We start from the raw sequence: 14,973 nt of genomic DNA, 5'->3' as shown, positions 1-14,973 counted from the left end.
ATCATGACAGGGGGAAGCCAGCAACTCATGGGAGTCCACGTGTACCCCCTAATGCTTTCTTAGAACAAAAACGTGAAACACCTTTAAACGGCATGATTTGAAACCAAATTTATTGGTCACAATCCATCCCAGAGCTAGTTACTCTTAAGTCTACTGACTTTAGTGGGCCTTTGTGTTAGATTGTAGCCCCAGTCTGGCTCTGTGCAGAAGTCTGGGGTTAAGTAGAGAGCTTGACCTCTTGTGTGTAATAATGATGAAATTTGGTGTTCCATTTTTTTTAGTCTACTTGTGAAATATTAAGGCCTTTTCTGTTATGTGACCTAAGATAGGTGTTTTCTACAGCTAATAGTTTGTTTTCTTTTTATGCTTACTAATTATCGTTCTGTATTTCCTGATGAGATTGAATCTCTTCCATTTCTCAAGACTTAATGAGGAGGTATTGAGTATGTTACAAAGCAATGAAATTCAGCTGTGGTGTTTCTGCATATTCAGTGTTACGGTCTAAACTTTCTTTTGCAATCACTCTGTGCTACTTACCTAGCTACATGCACTATTTGTCTTGCCTGATGTAACTACTCTTCAGTTAAATCTCAGGGAGATTTAAAAAATCTTTTGGCTCTAAAAACTGTATCCATATGTTCTTTACTTTGCTGTTTCACCTAGCCACAATGTATGAAGCCCTGGGTGTTGTCCTGCGTTCAGAAAACTCTGCCTAATCAATGTGTGGGAAGGAGAATCCCTCTTTCTCTGCCCCAGGTGTCCTTGTATTTGATACGACACCTGCTTTTGAGTGAATTTCTACAAATATATCCCTGAAAATACACAGAGGGGAATACATGCCATTTAGACGTTGTCAGACTTGTGGAGACCAAGTGTGGTGCAGACATGATCCACTACTACTCACTATGTGTTTCAGAAACAGTTTTATCCTGCTTCCTGAGTGTGTGGATAAGTCTCTTCTACTTTTTATTATTATTTAGCCAGTGTGTATTTGTGGCATGCTTAGTGGCTTACTTCTGTTCTTTTTACAACTCAGGACAATGTGAGGCACTTGTTTCTCATTCTGCCATTACTTTTACAGGTATTCAAGATTTATTTTTAGCTATGTATTTTCTTTAACGTTTCCTCTTGCCTTTATAGAAGGCAAGACAAATTGTATTTATAGGCCATTTCCCCCCTCCCTTTTTCAGAAAAGGGAAAATCCAGAGCTGTCCAAGCACTTCGCTGGAGGGGAAAATATAGCCAAGACTGCTTTTAGAGCAAAGCTGGAAGCTTGCCAAGAACAGCATATGCAGTGAGATGGGAAAGGCCTGGAAGCAAAAGTTGCCTCTTCGGGGGTAAAAAAAGGCCCAGAAACTACTACTATTTAAAGTGAAACTAAGTTGGAGAATTTATTTTTGATTAAGGTTTGATTTGTAGTTGATGTGGATGGCAAGAGACTTAGTATTGTGGGTATGAAAGTGCGAATAAGCAGGAAATTGGTGTAAATTAGAACTAATTTGCTTTAGTTTGTGTTCATATGACTTTTTGTTGTTGAAAAAACTGCATTTAAAAAAGGAATGCATTTGTTACTTTTGCATCCTTGTATTCTTTCAAAGCTGCAACTAGTATTTTAGTATTGTGTGAGGTGCCTTATGCTGAGAGTAGTGTCTTGCACAAAGCCAGCTGCCAAACTTCAGGAGTTTAAAAATACAGTACCTTATAGGAAGCATCCCTGAGTGGTCATCTAAACCTGGATTTCTGCTGGATCCGCTTCCTGCTTGGATGTTGCAGGAATGGTATCCTCTGTGTTGTAGTGCTGTTCTTTGTAGTCAGTAAAATAAATAAATAAATAAAAACCAGTTGTTCACAAACAGCTATTTAAATGGCTAATTTAATTATTATTTGATTTCTGGTATAGAAATATGGCATTTCTGTGAAGTACTAAACAGGTGGCTGAACTCTTGTCACTTGTCAACAAAACAAATCCAGCATTTCAGTAGTGTTAATGTTCTTGCAGTCCAAACTTCAACATATTATCTATAGCTTCGCCATCAGAACTCTTATTGAAATTCATGTGGTGTGTTCAACATTTGCTTCCTGTTGTTGTACGTTCATGTAAACACCATTCTGGTGTGCAGTGGTACCTCGGGTTAAGTATTTAATTTGTTCTGGAGGTCTGTTCTTAACCTGAAACTGTTCTTAACCTGAAGCACCACTTTAGCTAATGGGGCCTCCTGCTGCCGCCAGGGCACAATTTCTGTTCTCATCCTGAAGCAAAGTTCTTAACCCGAGGTACTATTTATGGGTTAGCGGAGTCTGTAACCTGAGGCGTATGTAACCTGAAGCCTATGTAACCCGAGGTACCACTTTTATCTGAAATTCTGACTGTCCTCCTATGCAATGAAACTACTTGATAACTTCTGTAGGGGATAGCCAAGTTAGTCTGTAGCAATAGAAACAGTCTTCTGGCACCTTAAAAGTTTTTTGTGTCAAGCTTTTGTGGACCAAGAGTCCATTTCATTAGATGAATGAAGCAGTCATGCTAGTGGGCAGGTATCCTGAGAACAGAAAGATGAAACGTCTCACTATGACACAAATCTGACATTAAAATTAATAATGTTCAGGAACCATAGGGAGAGAATTTCAGTCTTGCATAATAAATATTCATTTTTGCCATATTCCAACAGAAAAGGTTCAGAGGGAAAATTGACATTGTGAACCTTGGTCTAAACAAACTCTGGAAATGACTAGTACACTCCTAAACATAATTGTCTATGTTTTAAGTATGTGTACAGGATTCAATCTTGCAATATCAGTTTATCACCAGTAGCTTACAGGCATGTTTGACACTCACACTGATTAAGTCTTGTATTGATTTGAATAAGTTCTGTATTAATTTGTGAACTGCGGCATATTGCTATGATACACCTAACGCTATTTCTCTTGCATTGTTTGATCTTCCTTTTGTTATTTATTTTGGAGGAATCTGTCCCCCCATGCACTCTGGGTATACATCATTCTTAGGTGACTACTGTGCATCTGATGAGTTTCCAAAAATTCATGCCATTAAAAAAAATATTCTCATTACGTTGCCCTTTGACTATTTAAGGCAGCAGTCATATACTCACATACCTGGGAGAAGGTGCCATTGAACTCAGTGGGGCTTAGAAACTCAAAAACATAACAGAAGAAGGGAGAGAATAGCCTGAGGTGGAGGTTAGCCTCAGTCTTATAATTCTAAACAATCTGAATGTGTAGCATCTGAATTAGTAATTGAGTGATACACATACATGTATGAAACAACCCACAGTCTGCACCTATGTTTTTGTCTTGGTGCTCAGTTTTGTTCCTACTCATTTAGAAATAAATTCAGTGGGACTTGATCCCTATTAAATGTGCATTGGACTGTGGCCTTTGTAGATCAGTTGAATCTACAGTGCAGCAAATAACTTGATGATTTAGACCATTTAGCTCTTCCTCTTGGTTTGTATTATTTTGTAACATTCCATGCATGCGCCTGTATTTTTCTCTCTCCCAGGCCCTGCTACATCCTGTTACTCTCCATTAATTTTCTAGATTCTGCATACTGATTTTTTCACACATTCCTCTTATTTTTCTGTCACCTCTGCCCCGCCCCAATCAACCAAGAATTGATTATCAGTGTATTTGCATTGTGATGTATGCCTCATAACGATTGTGAGGTTGGGAGGATAGCCTTACTATCCTGTTTGATAATAGCTTCCAGAGGGGAGCAAAACAACAAAGTATTTTAGCACCTTAAAAGACTAGCAGATTTATTATGGCATACCCTTTTGAGGACTAGGCTACATGTTAGTTACATTCTGGGGAGAGCTCTTAATCCTGAGCTTAATCTTAATTCTGGTTAGTGCTCTGGTTCTTTTATAGATGACCAATGGACCATGGACTGAGGAAAATATGCATAAGGAAAGTGTCCTAAGATCTAGGGTGCGTGGCTTTCAAAGGGTAGTTAGAAATTCATTAAAATAGAGGGTATCCTATTGGCTTATATTGTCAGTCAACATATACAGGATGGGCAAAATTCACAAAGCTGCCAGTGTTAAACTTAACTGGAATGAATCAAGTTGACTCCTACCTCTTGGCCCAGTAAACAGGCACCCACAACTTGGTCAAGCAGCATCATGGGTGCTGTTAGTGCGTCCCTTATCAAACGCTTGCTCCTTTTTTAGAGTCATGTAATTTTATTTACTCTGTTTCAAAGGTATACGTTGTTACTGTTGTTGGCTTTATTGACAGCTTTTGCATTTTAGCTGTGCCTTGACCTGGCTTTCTGTTACATGAACATGGAATTATTAAATGCAACTAGTGTGTTCAACCTATATGAAAATCAAAATACTAAGCCTTGAACTTGTTTTAAGAGACGTTTCTAGAGTTTGTGGGAAAGCCAGAAATATTGCAGTTAGATGCATTCTCTGAGGCTTCTGATGTTTCATAGACTAACAAAAGGTTGCTTTATTAGTAGCTTTAATGAACAAATCGCTTTATTGGCTTAGACATACTGGTAGCTTTGTCGGTCCAAACAGCTATGAGTTCTTGTTTCAATTCACCATTGTGCTCAAGTAGTGAAGTGATAGCCATTGACCTTCTACTAAAGCACAATAAAAAGTTTTTTTGTGAAGAAGAAAAGTGCGCAAGGAGAACTGCAACACAATTCTTGGACTCCAGCTCAGCAACTTAAAAATAAAGTCTTCATAGCTCCTGTGTTCAGACAGACTCTTGTTTGGTTCCCAGCACATATACCTAAAAACACAACATTGACTCTTGAAAAGATGCCTTTCAGTGGACCAACTTGAAAGGTAGCGTAGCCTTTATCTTGATATTTCATCCACACAACGTTGTACTCTTGGATTCACAGTGCTTAGCTTACAAAACAAAATGAAACGGACTGCTGATAATAGAGTTGTTGTATTGAGTGTCTTTATCTTTTTTGTTAGTACTGGATGATTTGTCTGAATAAATTATAATTATAATTGGAAATTAAGATAAAACTTCAGTGAAACTTCCTGTCCGTTTTTTGTTTTTTTTTAAAGATTGCATCCCTACCCCTGTTTAAGTGCCTAATGGGTAGTTTAAGGATTAGCATTGGCATGCTTTTTCCTCAAACTATGTTGACTGCTGTCTCGGTAATGTCTGTATTAGAGGGGGAAATACCTTCATACTCAAAGGGAGAAAAATGAAAAATTGCTGAAAATTAAAAGAGGTTACAGTTGTACTTAGCTTTTTAAATTTTTGTCAGTTTATGCAAATACATGTAGCTCATCCTGGTAGAGAAGATTCTGTAAAGCTTTGTGGGTCTAAATGCCACATCTATGTGTGGATGAGGAAGGTGGCAAAATGTGCATTCTGGGGGCAGGAAAGGGACTTGCTCTTGTTTAAACCTCTCCTGTTGAAAAATAAGGGTGTGGGCATCCAGATACTTCTGGATCCAAAGAGTTTTCTCCAACAGCTCAAGCTGCTTGGTGTCAGGCAGAATCTGTGTTCACACAAAAAGCTTAAACCGTGGTTCAACAAACCACTAGTTGTCTCTCAAATTAGTAAACAAGCAAAAGCATGGCTTGTTTTCAAATTGCTTTTGCCTTGTGCCTTTGTAGCTTGACAAGCATTTGGAATGGGGTGGACAAATAAACTATGGTTAAGCGCGTTAGAAAGTCAAAGCCAAACTATGGCTTCACATCATTGTCAGGAAACAAACCATTATTAGTTTGCTGGGCTATATCAGGGTGTTCAGGCAAGCCACGTATTGATTAAACAATCCATGGCTTAACCTTTTGAGTGAACTAGGCTGGACAAATTCAGTGATATTAAATTATGGATAGAGAATGGCCTGCTTTTCTTCTTCTTTCCCATTGATTATGTCTTTGCCATGTTTCAGCTGAGCTGTGCCTCTAAAGTGAATAATGGTGTTCGGTGGGTTAGAAAGGAGGAAGCACAGTTATGCTGCTTCTCTTTTGCTAAGGGCAGACTCCTATAGTCCCTTTGGGCTGAGTGCTCAGCCAGTCTCTTATTATGAGTTCAGTAGCAGAGCTTGATTTGAGAAGCAGCAGGAAAATGAGACCCCCCCCTCCATCTCATTTACTCCTTCCACCAGTGGCAATATTTATATTCAAACAGTTTAGATTGCAACATTATACAGTAAACTTGAGTTCATAAATTGAAAAAAAAGATTATAATTATTTTAGTAGTTGTGTTCCGAATACTCCAGCATAAGTGGGTAATAGTCTATAGTTTTGGTCTTTTCAGAGTGTTTTCTTTTGGTTTTACCAAGATCATTGGTTCAGTTGTACTTATATGCAAAGTGTGTATAAATTGCCCATTAAACAGCAATTGTAAAATCTGCTTCCGGATTAAATACCAGGTTCTTAATCCTAACCATTGTATTTTAGTCAAATAAGATTTCAGATTGGGCAGCCTGGAAGATAATCTGATCCTAAGCTTTATCAATCAAAACCTTAAACTTGGTCTAGTAGCATATAGGCAGCCAATTTTATTCTTTATGCAGGGCAAGATACATGCTGACTATAGGCCACCCTGCAAAATAACCTGGTGATTGCATTTTGCATTAATTGCAACTTCCAGACAAACCTTAAGGACAGACCAATAGAGACTGCATTTCAGTAATCTAGACTTGAGATGTACCAGCTATGTAAGGCAGGGGTCAGCAACCTAAGGCCCATGGGCTGGTAGCGGCCCACGAGGCTTGTCTAACCGGCCCATGGTGGCCCCTGCCACCACCACCCCTGCTCCTACTGGTGCGGCGTGGGGACTGACTTCCAGGTTGATGGTGCCCGTGCGCATGCACACAGGCGCTCCTCCAACCTGGATGTGTACTGGAAATAGCGTGTGCACATGCATGCGGGATAGAGAAGCGCACGTGTGCATGCGTACATGCTATTCCCAGTGCACTTCCGGGCGCACCTTTGACCCAGAAGAGCGCCTGTGTGCACATGCTCCGGCCCATCCTCCGATGGACGGAGTGTCGACCGGCCCATCCTTCAATAAGGTTACCGACCTCTGATGTAAGGAGATTGCAAGCACTAGTAATACCCTGGTTTGTAGTTTCTGCAAACTGTGTTTTGCTGCACCTTTATCTGCCCCACACCTGACGTCATTTCTGAAATCAGATGTAGGGCAGCTTGGTTAAGCTTAGCAAAAGTAGTATCCTAACAAAAAGGTTCCCTACAACCTAGAATGACTCCACTGAACTCAAGGATGCAGTGGAGACAGCAAAGTAAGCCTTTTTTGTCACAACTATTGCCATGCATTGGGTGTGATTATGTGCTCTAAGTGATGCTTGTTTGACCTCCTAGTGGGTTTTATATCGCCTAGGGGGCAGGTGGCGCTGTGGTTCGAATCTGTGTGATGGGGTGAGTTCCCGTTGCTCTGTCCCAACTTCTGCCAACCTAGCAGTTCAAAATCACACCAGTGCAAGTAGATAAATAAGTACCGCTGTGGCAGGAAGGTAAACAGCATTTCCATGCACTCTGGCATCTGTCATGGTGTTCCGTTGTGCCAGAAGCGGTTTAGTCATGCTGGTCACATGACTCAGAAAGCTATCTGAACAAACACCAGCTCCCTCAACCTGAAGTGAAATGAGTGGTGTACCCGATAGTCGCCTTTGACTGGACTTAACCATTCAGGGGTCCTTTTCCTTACCTTTTACCTTTATATCACCTGCACTCTAGCCATTGTCCAACCTGTTTCATTACCTGGAGCTCAAGGATGCAAAGGCTTAGACTGGGCTCCACTACAGCAGAGAGGGCACTAAGAAGTGATTGTGATTGTGGCCTTATGCATTCTATAACAAGTTGTGGTGCCTCATACAATCAGTCCAGATCTCACCAGGAAGTGGCTTGGCCATGGCAATGGGGTCATACAAACTCCCATCTATATTCAGGCCTTCATATGCCACTTGGAGCAAAGACCAGATCCGGAGTATACCCTGCCCTATGTGTTGGGCCAGTAGCTACTTGAGACAGTGTCATTGTTGCCATGGAGACCATGAAGTCTTGATCAGTGAGTTAGGGACTTCCCTTGCATGCAAAGACGGTTACAAGTGTGTACTCAAACGTACACAGCCAGCACTCGTGTGTTCATATACACAATGCTGAGAGGTTTGGGATCTTTTGCTGGAGTGATGACATGCACTTGTTATGGATATGTGTTAACCCTCAATCTTATGCCCACAAGAAGCTCTCACACAAAGAAATAAAGAAAGTTTGGTTTATTATATGACATAGGAGTGACAGAATATAAAAAATGCTGCTTTAGATAGCAAAGTTACAGTCTAAGCAGGTAGCAAATTACAATACACACACACCTTAATTAAAGGGTAAAAGATTCCCTAACTATTCTAAAGGCCTACAGGAGCATGGGCATGACAATTTTGCCATAAACCCACACTAGAAGGGGGTGGGAGAGGAAAGTATACCGGTTGTTAAGGGAAAGCAGAAGTGTGCTGTGTCCCAGGGAGCGCTGTATAAGTTCTGTCCTGTTGGAACTGTGAGAGCTCACTAGCCTTTGAATCTAATGGTTTTTTTAAAATACAGTACATTTTTGCCAAGGCATGCCAGTGGAGAGGTGAGGGGGCTGTGAAATGAGTGATTCCTACAATTTCCATAATCCCTTCCAGATTTTCCTGCCTTTTGGTCACCTTGCTCATCTTTGGTGATCCTGTTCCTGTTTGCTTAACAAAAGAGTGAAAGACTTCTGATAGTGAGAAATTATCTGAACCTAGGCATCTCTGTCTGCAATCTGCCTTTAAATCACCTTAACATTGTGTGGATGGATCCCGCTGAGTAGCTGAGTATCTTGTATTTAGCAATTCTATATTTGCATGTGTTAATCTTCAAGTCAGATGTGTGTGAATTTAAGATAATCCTGGATGCCTTTCAGGATGCTGGAGTAAGGCTTGTGTCAGGTTACCATGGAGTTCATCATGTCATATTAGTTATGTCAATCTTATATTTATGCCATGATCTACACAGATAAACCTAAATTCCGATTAACACACAGCTCCTCACAAGACAGGCCCTGGTGGATTGCGCGGACTAGACCAATAGTGGCTCTAACAGTCAAGAAGGCGGTCTTTGAGGGAAGTGCAGGGTAGATGGGGCTCATCTACCTGGGAAGGTAGCCCATCTAGGAGAAGGAAAATTCTGGCCCTAAACCTCCACTGCCTTGCAGGATGTCTTCGGGAGAAGAAAAGGCTAAGGAGTAAACCCTACACAGATCAAGCAGCGTCCCTGACGGTTGGATAGTGCCTTGCACACCTCCTTCTGGCAACTCCTGCAGCCAAGCTGGTGCCAAATGTATTGCTCTGCTTTCCTTTGGACCACATCAGCAAGGCTGAGAGGGCGGTCTTGCCGTCTGGGCAGTCCAGGAGCTCCATAAACGCTGCCCAGCCTAGCATCCCAGGGAGGTCACTTTGGTGCTGTTAATGCAGTGGTCTGACTTCACTTCCAGAGGCTCACTCCATTGTCTTTGAGACAGACGGATGCCAACAACCCTTACAATGTATGATGTAGACATATCTAAGAGATCTTTCATATTGTAGAAATGAGAATCAAATTAATGTTGCTGTTCTCCCACACCACCTCATATGAGCCTATTGGAAAGAAAGTTGCTTTTGCCATCCATAATGTTATAGTACCTAAAACAAGGATTCAGAAGCCTATCCCAACTATTTCAAGTTGGCTTCCAGCTTTTCCATAGGTGTTTCCAGTTCTCATATGACAGGGAGTTATGGTTATCTGTGGTTTCCTCGTTTGTTTTGTTTTTGTGCAGGGAAGAGTGAAGCAACAGCAAAGGGTCTTCCTGTGGGTATGTGCAGTTCATGCACATCCTGACTTAGTAAGGGACACAGGTGGTACTGTGGTCTAAGCCACTGAGCTGCTTGGGCTTGCCGATTGGAAGGTTGGCAGTTCGAATCTCTGTGACAGGGTGAACTCCTGTTGCTGTGTCCCAGCTTCTGCCAACCTCAGAGTTTGAAAGCAAACCAGTGCAAGTAGATAAATAGGTACTGCTGCGGCAGGAAGGTAAATGGCATTTCCATGCATTCTGGCACTTGTGACGGTCCTCCGTGCACCAGTAGTAGTTTAGTCATGCTGGCCACATGACCTGGAAAGCTGTCTGTGGACAAATGCCGGCTCCCTCGGCCTGAAAAGCGAGGGGAGCGCTGCACCCCATAGTCACCTTTGACTGGACTTAACCATCCAGGGATCCTTTACCTTACTTTTACCTTAAGTCAGGATCCAATCACGTGAACACATCCAGTATGTGTAAATGGCCTTTCAAAAAACTGAATTATTGTTTAGAACTTTGTTCAAATTAAGATAATTTCTTGAAATATCCAGCTAGGTATTATAGATAAATCTGCATGTGTCATTGAAGTTCTTCTGTATATTGGAATTCTTCCATGATTATATCTACCTAAACAGTCACTTTGTTTACTTACTGGATGATTGCCCTATATGTGGTCTGTCACTGGCTCCATCTTTATGCATCCTGAGAATCAATAGTACATTAAGGAAACTGACATGAGATGAGTGGGGGAGCACATAAATAATGAATAACAACCTTTACTGCTAGTGTTTCATTCCTGTTAAAGGCAGTACAAGTTTCCCTGAATTATCTATGCATTTCATATCACATGCTAATTCGAAATGATTATACCCGCCTTTAACTAATTATAATCAAAAGCTGTTTCTTTGTTTGACTATATCAAATTCCCTACTATAAGAAAAATAAAGCTTAAATTAGATCTATTGTGTTCAAAATGAGAGCATTGTTCTATGCTGCTCACTACTTTGAGTAAGGGGCAATTTCCAGGTCAGTTTCCTTGGAAGGGAGAGGATTCTGACACTTAAATGTTTCTGTAATAACTTAAAAATATGCAGAATGATCAGGTGGGCACACAAGCAGACCCATACCAATCCCAAGGCAACAGCAGCAGCTCTGAGATCCAAAAACATAGAACTGCTTTAGTCTTCTCTGGCCAAAAACAAATTAGTCCTTTAGGACCCCACCCTGTATGGACTTCAGATATCTCCCACTCTGTAGGTGAGGGGAAACAGGCGATGCTGATGGGGCAATAGTGGTAATTGTGATGAATAACAGATGCTCTTTAAACGAGCAGTCTATATAAAAACTTTGGAAAAGATGGCTATTTCTTTGCTTGGCACAACAGTATGGCATAGCTGTAATCATCTTTATTAGAACTCTGCCTCTTGAGATTCATTGAAAGGGAGATGGAGGAGGAGCAGAAGGAGGACAGGAAGTCTTACTTGGTTCTATGAGATGTTTCATCTTGAGATGCAATTTTATACTAGGAAAGACATCGGGAAATTATTAGGGTAAGGTTGCTCGGTGCACTCTAATACTGTATGTATTAATTTTTTTCATCCTGTGATTCCCTATCTTGCATATTGGTGGCAAGCAAACATACATCAGCAATAACACTTCCTTTATGAGCTCAGAAATGTGACTAGGCAAGACGGCAGCTGATTTTTAGAAGTTGGCTCATTTCAGGCCGTCTGAGAGATTTCACCTGATATTACTTTACATTTTCCCTATAATGTTTTTTTCCTGATGAATAGCTGTGTAGAATCAGCGCAGGAAGAGCAAAGTCCTTGGCAATACCAGCTCAATTGCATCTGCAGATGAGGATTTAAAATTCTATGCAGCAGACAGTACCTCCAGCAGGCGAGTAAAAGGTTACTGCATTATTTGCTTGTTTGCATGCAGAGTCTTTCTCCACAAAGGCTTTTTATTCAATTTGCATTGGTTGCTTGAATTTTAATATTACTGGAAAATGATTTAATAGAAATGTGAATATCGAAAGGGCAGAACAAGGTTGAAGGAAGAGGCAGTACTGTCTCAATATAGCTGTAAACCAGGGCTGGAGGAAGAGGGGAGGAGACAGAGCAAATATAGCTTTTGATGCAGAGCGAAAACAAGAAGTTTTGCTTGAATATGTGCGCTTAAGCTGCTGTCATGCCACTTGCTTTTTCTTAACCATTTGATAAAAGGGATTTTGTAGACAACTGCTGATAGCTCTATCAATGTAAGTGACAATTATTTCAAGGCAGATTATCCTGTAATCAGGTTGAGCATCTGTGTTAACGTGAGCTCTCTCTCTCTCTCTTTTCAAATACTCTAGTGCATGCTGCAGTAAGACAGATAAATGCACTGCTTTTAATAGCTGAAAGACCAGCATGTCATCGACTGATATATAGCACTTGCAATTAGTACTGCTTTGGAAGCATCTGCAAGCTTTTTATGTTTTATATTTGTTTGGGGTTTTTTTGTGTTTTACATTGAGGATCAATTAAACAAGAGAAATTAGAAATACAGCAATGTTATTGAGGAAAAGTTATTTTATTTAAATATTGAAACATTAACTTTGGGAGACAAAGACAAGGCAGATGATTTCATTTAGTTCCTTTCTCCCCTCCCCCATAACCCCCACTTGTCTGAATCAATTTGCAAACTTTCCCCCTCTGAGGTAGATATCCAATAAGTTAATTCCATGTTTCCTTTACTAAAACCCTTTGCCTGTTATGTTTTCCATTGCTTTGGCTCTGATTTTAGCTGAAATTTGTTCCCCGTTCTGTTACTTGTTGGGTTGGTATGTATAAGTTTGTAATGGTATTAGCCTTTTCTCCAGAGTTGTATTTTCATAAGACAGCTTTCTGCACTTTGCTCTTAGGTTTGTTAGGCTGAAGTGGGGTGTATATTTAACATAGGGAAAATGGCAAAGTTTGGCAGTAAAGAAAATACATTAATCTAAGTGGAACTGGCAGGTACCCTGAATGCTGGAGTCTTAAAGGGTCGGGAGCTCTGACTGGCAAATTAGATTCCAGCCAGTAATCTCTACACTGTTGTTACTCTCAGCAATGCAGCAACAGTACTTTTTCAGATATTGAGCGGATCTTGAATAGTGATCATGTGAACACAGAGGGGTGTGGCTATTTTCTGTTGGCTGTTGGAAGACTGCGTGTTCAAAGTGGGAACAGGTTGGATAGATGCTATCAAAGCAGACCTGAAGTGCTACAGAGAAACAAACTCTAGTCAGTGTGCAGTGTCTGTTACTTTAAGTTCATGGCTTTCTTGCAAAACAGTGGAGAGCATCAAAGCAGCTTGTCTTGCGAAAGTGTAGCTGGAAAGAGGCACTTTAAGATTGTGAGCTTTGCTTGGCAATAAAGACAGTGACTACTAGCATTAGCTTCGGGAAAAACCGCCATTGTTTTATTTTTATCAGTATTAATTTTTGCCAGGGAGCTGCAGAATGAGGCGGTCGGCCAATTTTGATTGTGTGTGGGCCACTACCAGTACTGATTTCTTAAGGAATAAACTCATCTGATGAGCAAGTCAATGTGTGGCTGTGGCTGCAGCATTATTTCTTCTTTAATGAAGAGGCTGGGCCGTTCGACCTGCTGTTCCGATCTCCTATCTTGCAGCCATACATCAGACCAGTTGCAGAGACTATCCATCGAATGTCCCAATCAGCCAAAGAAGGTAACTATACAGCTTTATTAAAAATATTTCCTTTAAAATAGATGCAATGTGGACCTAAAATAAGACACATTTTAAAATGTTTTTAGTTTTTTTTTGACCTTGCAGCAGCTATCCAATATCATTTTGCCATCATCAGGTTGTGTAGCAATAGAAATGTGCTGCAGTAATTGATTTTGTAATAGGATCAGGTGATTTACTGGCTGCACTGACAACCACTTGCTTGCTCTGAATTGTGGAACACTCTAATGGATGTTTGTGACTGCAGCTTGGAGTTGCTCTAAAAGTGCTGGATGTTCAGAAACAGTTTCTCGTTTGAATAAGAACTGCTTAACTTCTTCCCACACCAGTGCTCCTGCATTTATAAAATAAGTATGTTTCTGCTCAAATTACAGTAGTATTTTCCAGTTTTGTGACCTGTGATGTTTCAATATAATGTGCAATTGTGATGTAATTGAAGAACATGACTGATATATGCAAACCATATATATGATTTTACTTTTGTAATTTTGCACTCTCTTCCCATTCTACAAGTTGATACATAGTAAAACTAACTTCCCTATGCATACATATATCAAATTTAGTAGATCTGAAGAGTCAGCCTGATCCAGATATCTCTCAGAGCAGCAGAAACACAGGCCCATTCTTCTGTGCTTACACATAAAAACTAGTATCTAAAGAGCTGCTTTAGGTACACTCAGAGGTGTGGATCAGCCCAATGGAATGTCTTGCTGCTTTCCTTTGAGTAGCAGACCCCTATGCTATATTGCAAAGGATTGTCATGTGGCGTGGCAACCTGATGTTTTTTTTTTAAAAAAAATGACCAATCCTTCTCAATGGGTGAAACTAGGTGAGCGGTTATTAGGATCCAAGCCACACAGTGCATAGGGGATGACCTGACCATGGACAAATACTTTGCAGGATGTGGCCTGTTGTTCCCCAGTACAAGGGCTGCGCTTGTCAGATTGCTTGGTAGTTGGCATTCATATGCTCCAGTCTCAAGAAGAGCCATTTTCCTGGTAGTTTGTTTTCTCCCCACACCCCTTGAAGTTTGGTTAAAGCTGCAGGCTCTCAGCAGGATCAGATCAACACATGTCAGTGGCACTGTTTATTATGTAAATTACTTCTACTAGTGATCAAGATATAAATTGACTTCAAGGATGTGATCCAGAAAGACCCTTGAGGCATGCAAATGGTTGAATGCATACACTGAGGTTTGTTTCCCTGTGTGTTTATTGAAGCTGTTCATTGTCCTGTTTCAGGGCATTCTGAACTCACTACAAGTTTTGTTGTTGCGTTGTCTGGCAGAATTGGTGGCTGCCTTAGAAATGAAAGGCTTAGATCATGGGTAGGCAAACTAAGACCCGGGGGCCGCATCCAGCCCAATCGCCTTCTAAATCCGGCCCGCAGAAGGTCCGGGAATCAAGAGTGTTTTTACAT

At 40.8% G+C, this 14,973-nt stretch overlaps 1 protein-coding gene across 4 annotated transcripts in view; it reads left to right on the top strand.

The window, feature by feature from the left end:
* Positions 1–14,973, top strand: part of FBXW7 (F-box and WD repeat domain containing 7) — a 114,137-nt gene that overhangs the window by 7,490 nt on the left and 91,674 nt on the right. The window contains exon 1 of one of the 4 annotated variants that reach the window (XM_028744890.2): positions 12,661–13,536. The exons of 1 other annotated variant lie outside the window; for it this stretch is intronic. In XM_028744890.2, coding sequence (XP_028600723.2) covers positions 13,381–13,536 — 156 coding nt within the window. In that variant the 5' untranslated portion in view covers positions 12,661–13,380. Of the gene's footprint in view, positions 1–12,660; positions 13,537–14,973 lie in introns of those variants that run through there. 2 more of the 4 variants (XM_028744889.2, XM_028744885.2) reach the window with 2 other exon arrangements.

The sequence above is a fragment of the Podarcis muralis genome, chromosome 9, assembly GCF_964188315.1.
Source record: "Podarcis muralis chromosome 9, rPodMur119.hap1.1, whole genome shotgun sequence".
Classification (NCBI taxonomy): domain Eukaryota; kingdom Metazoa; phylum Chordata; class Lepidosauria; order Squamata; family Lacertidae; genus Podarcis; species Podarcis muralis.
Note: the sequence above shows the minus strand (reverse complement) of the source record. Positions and strands in the feature narration are given on the sequence as shown.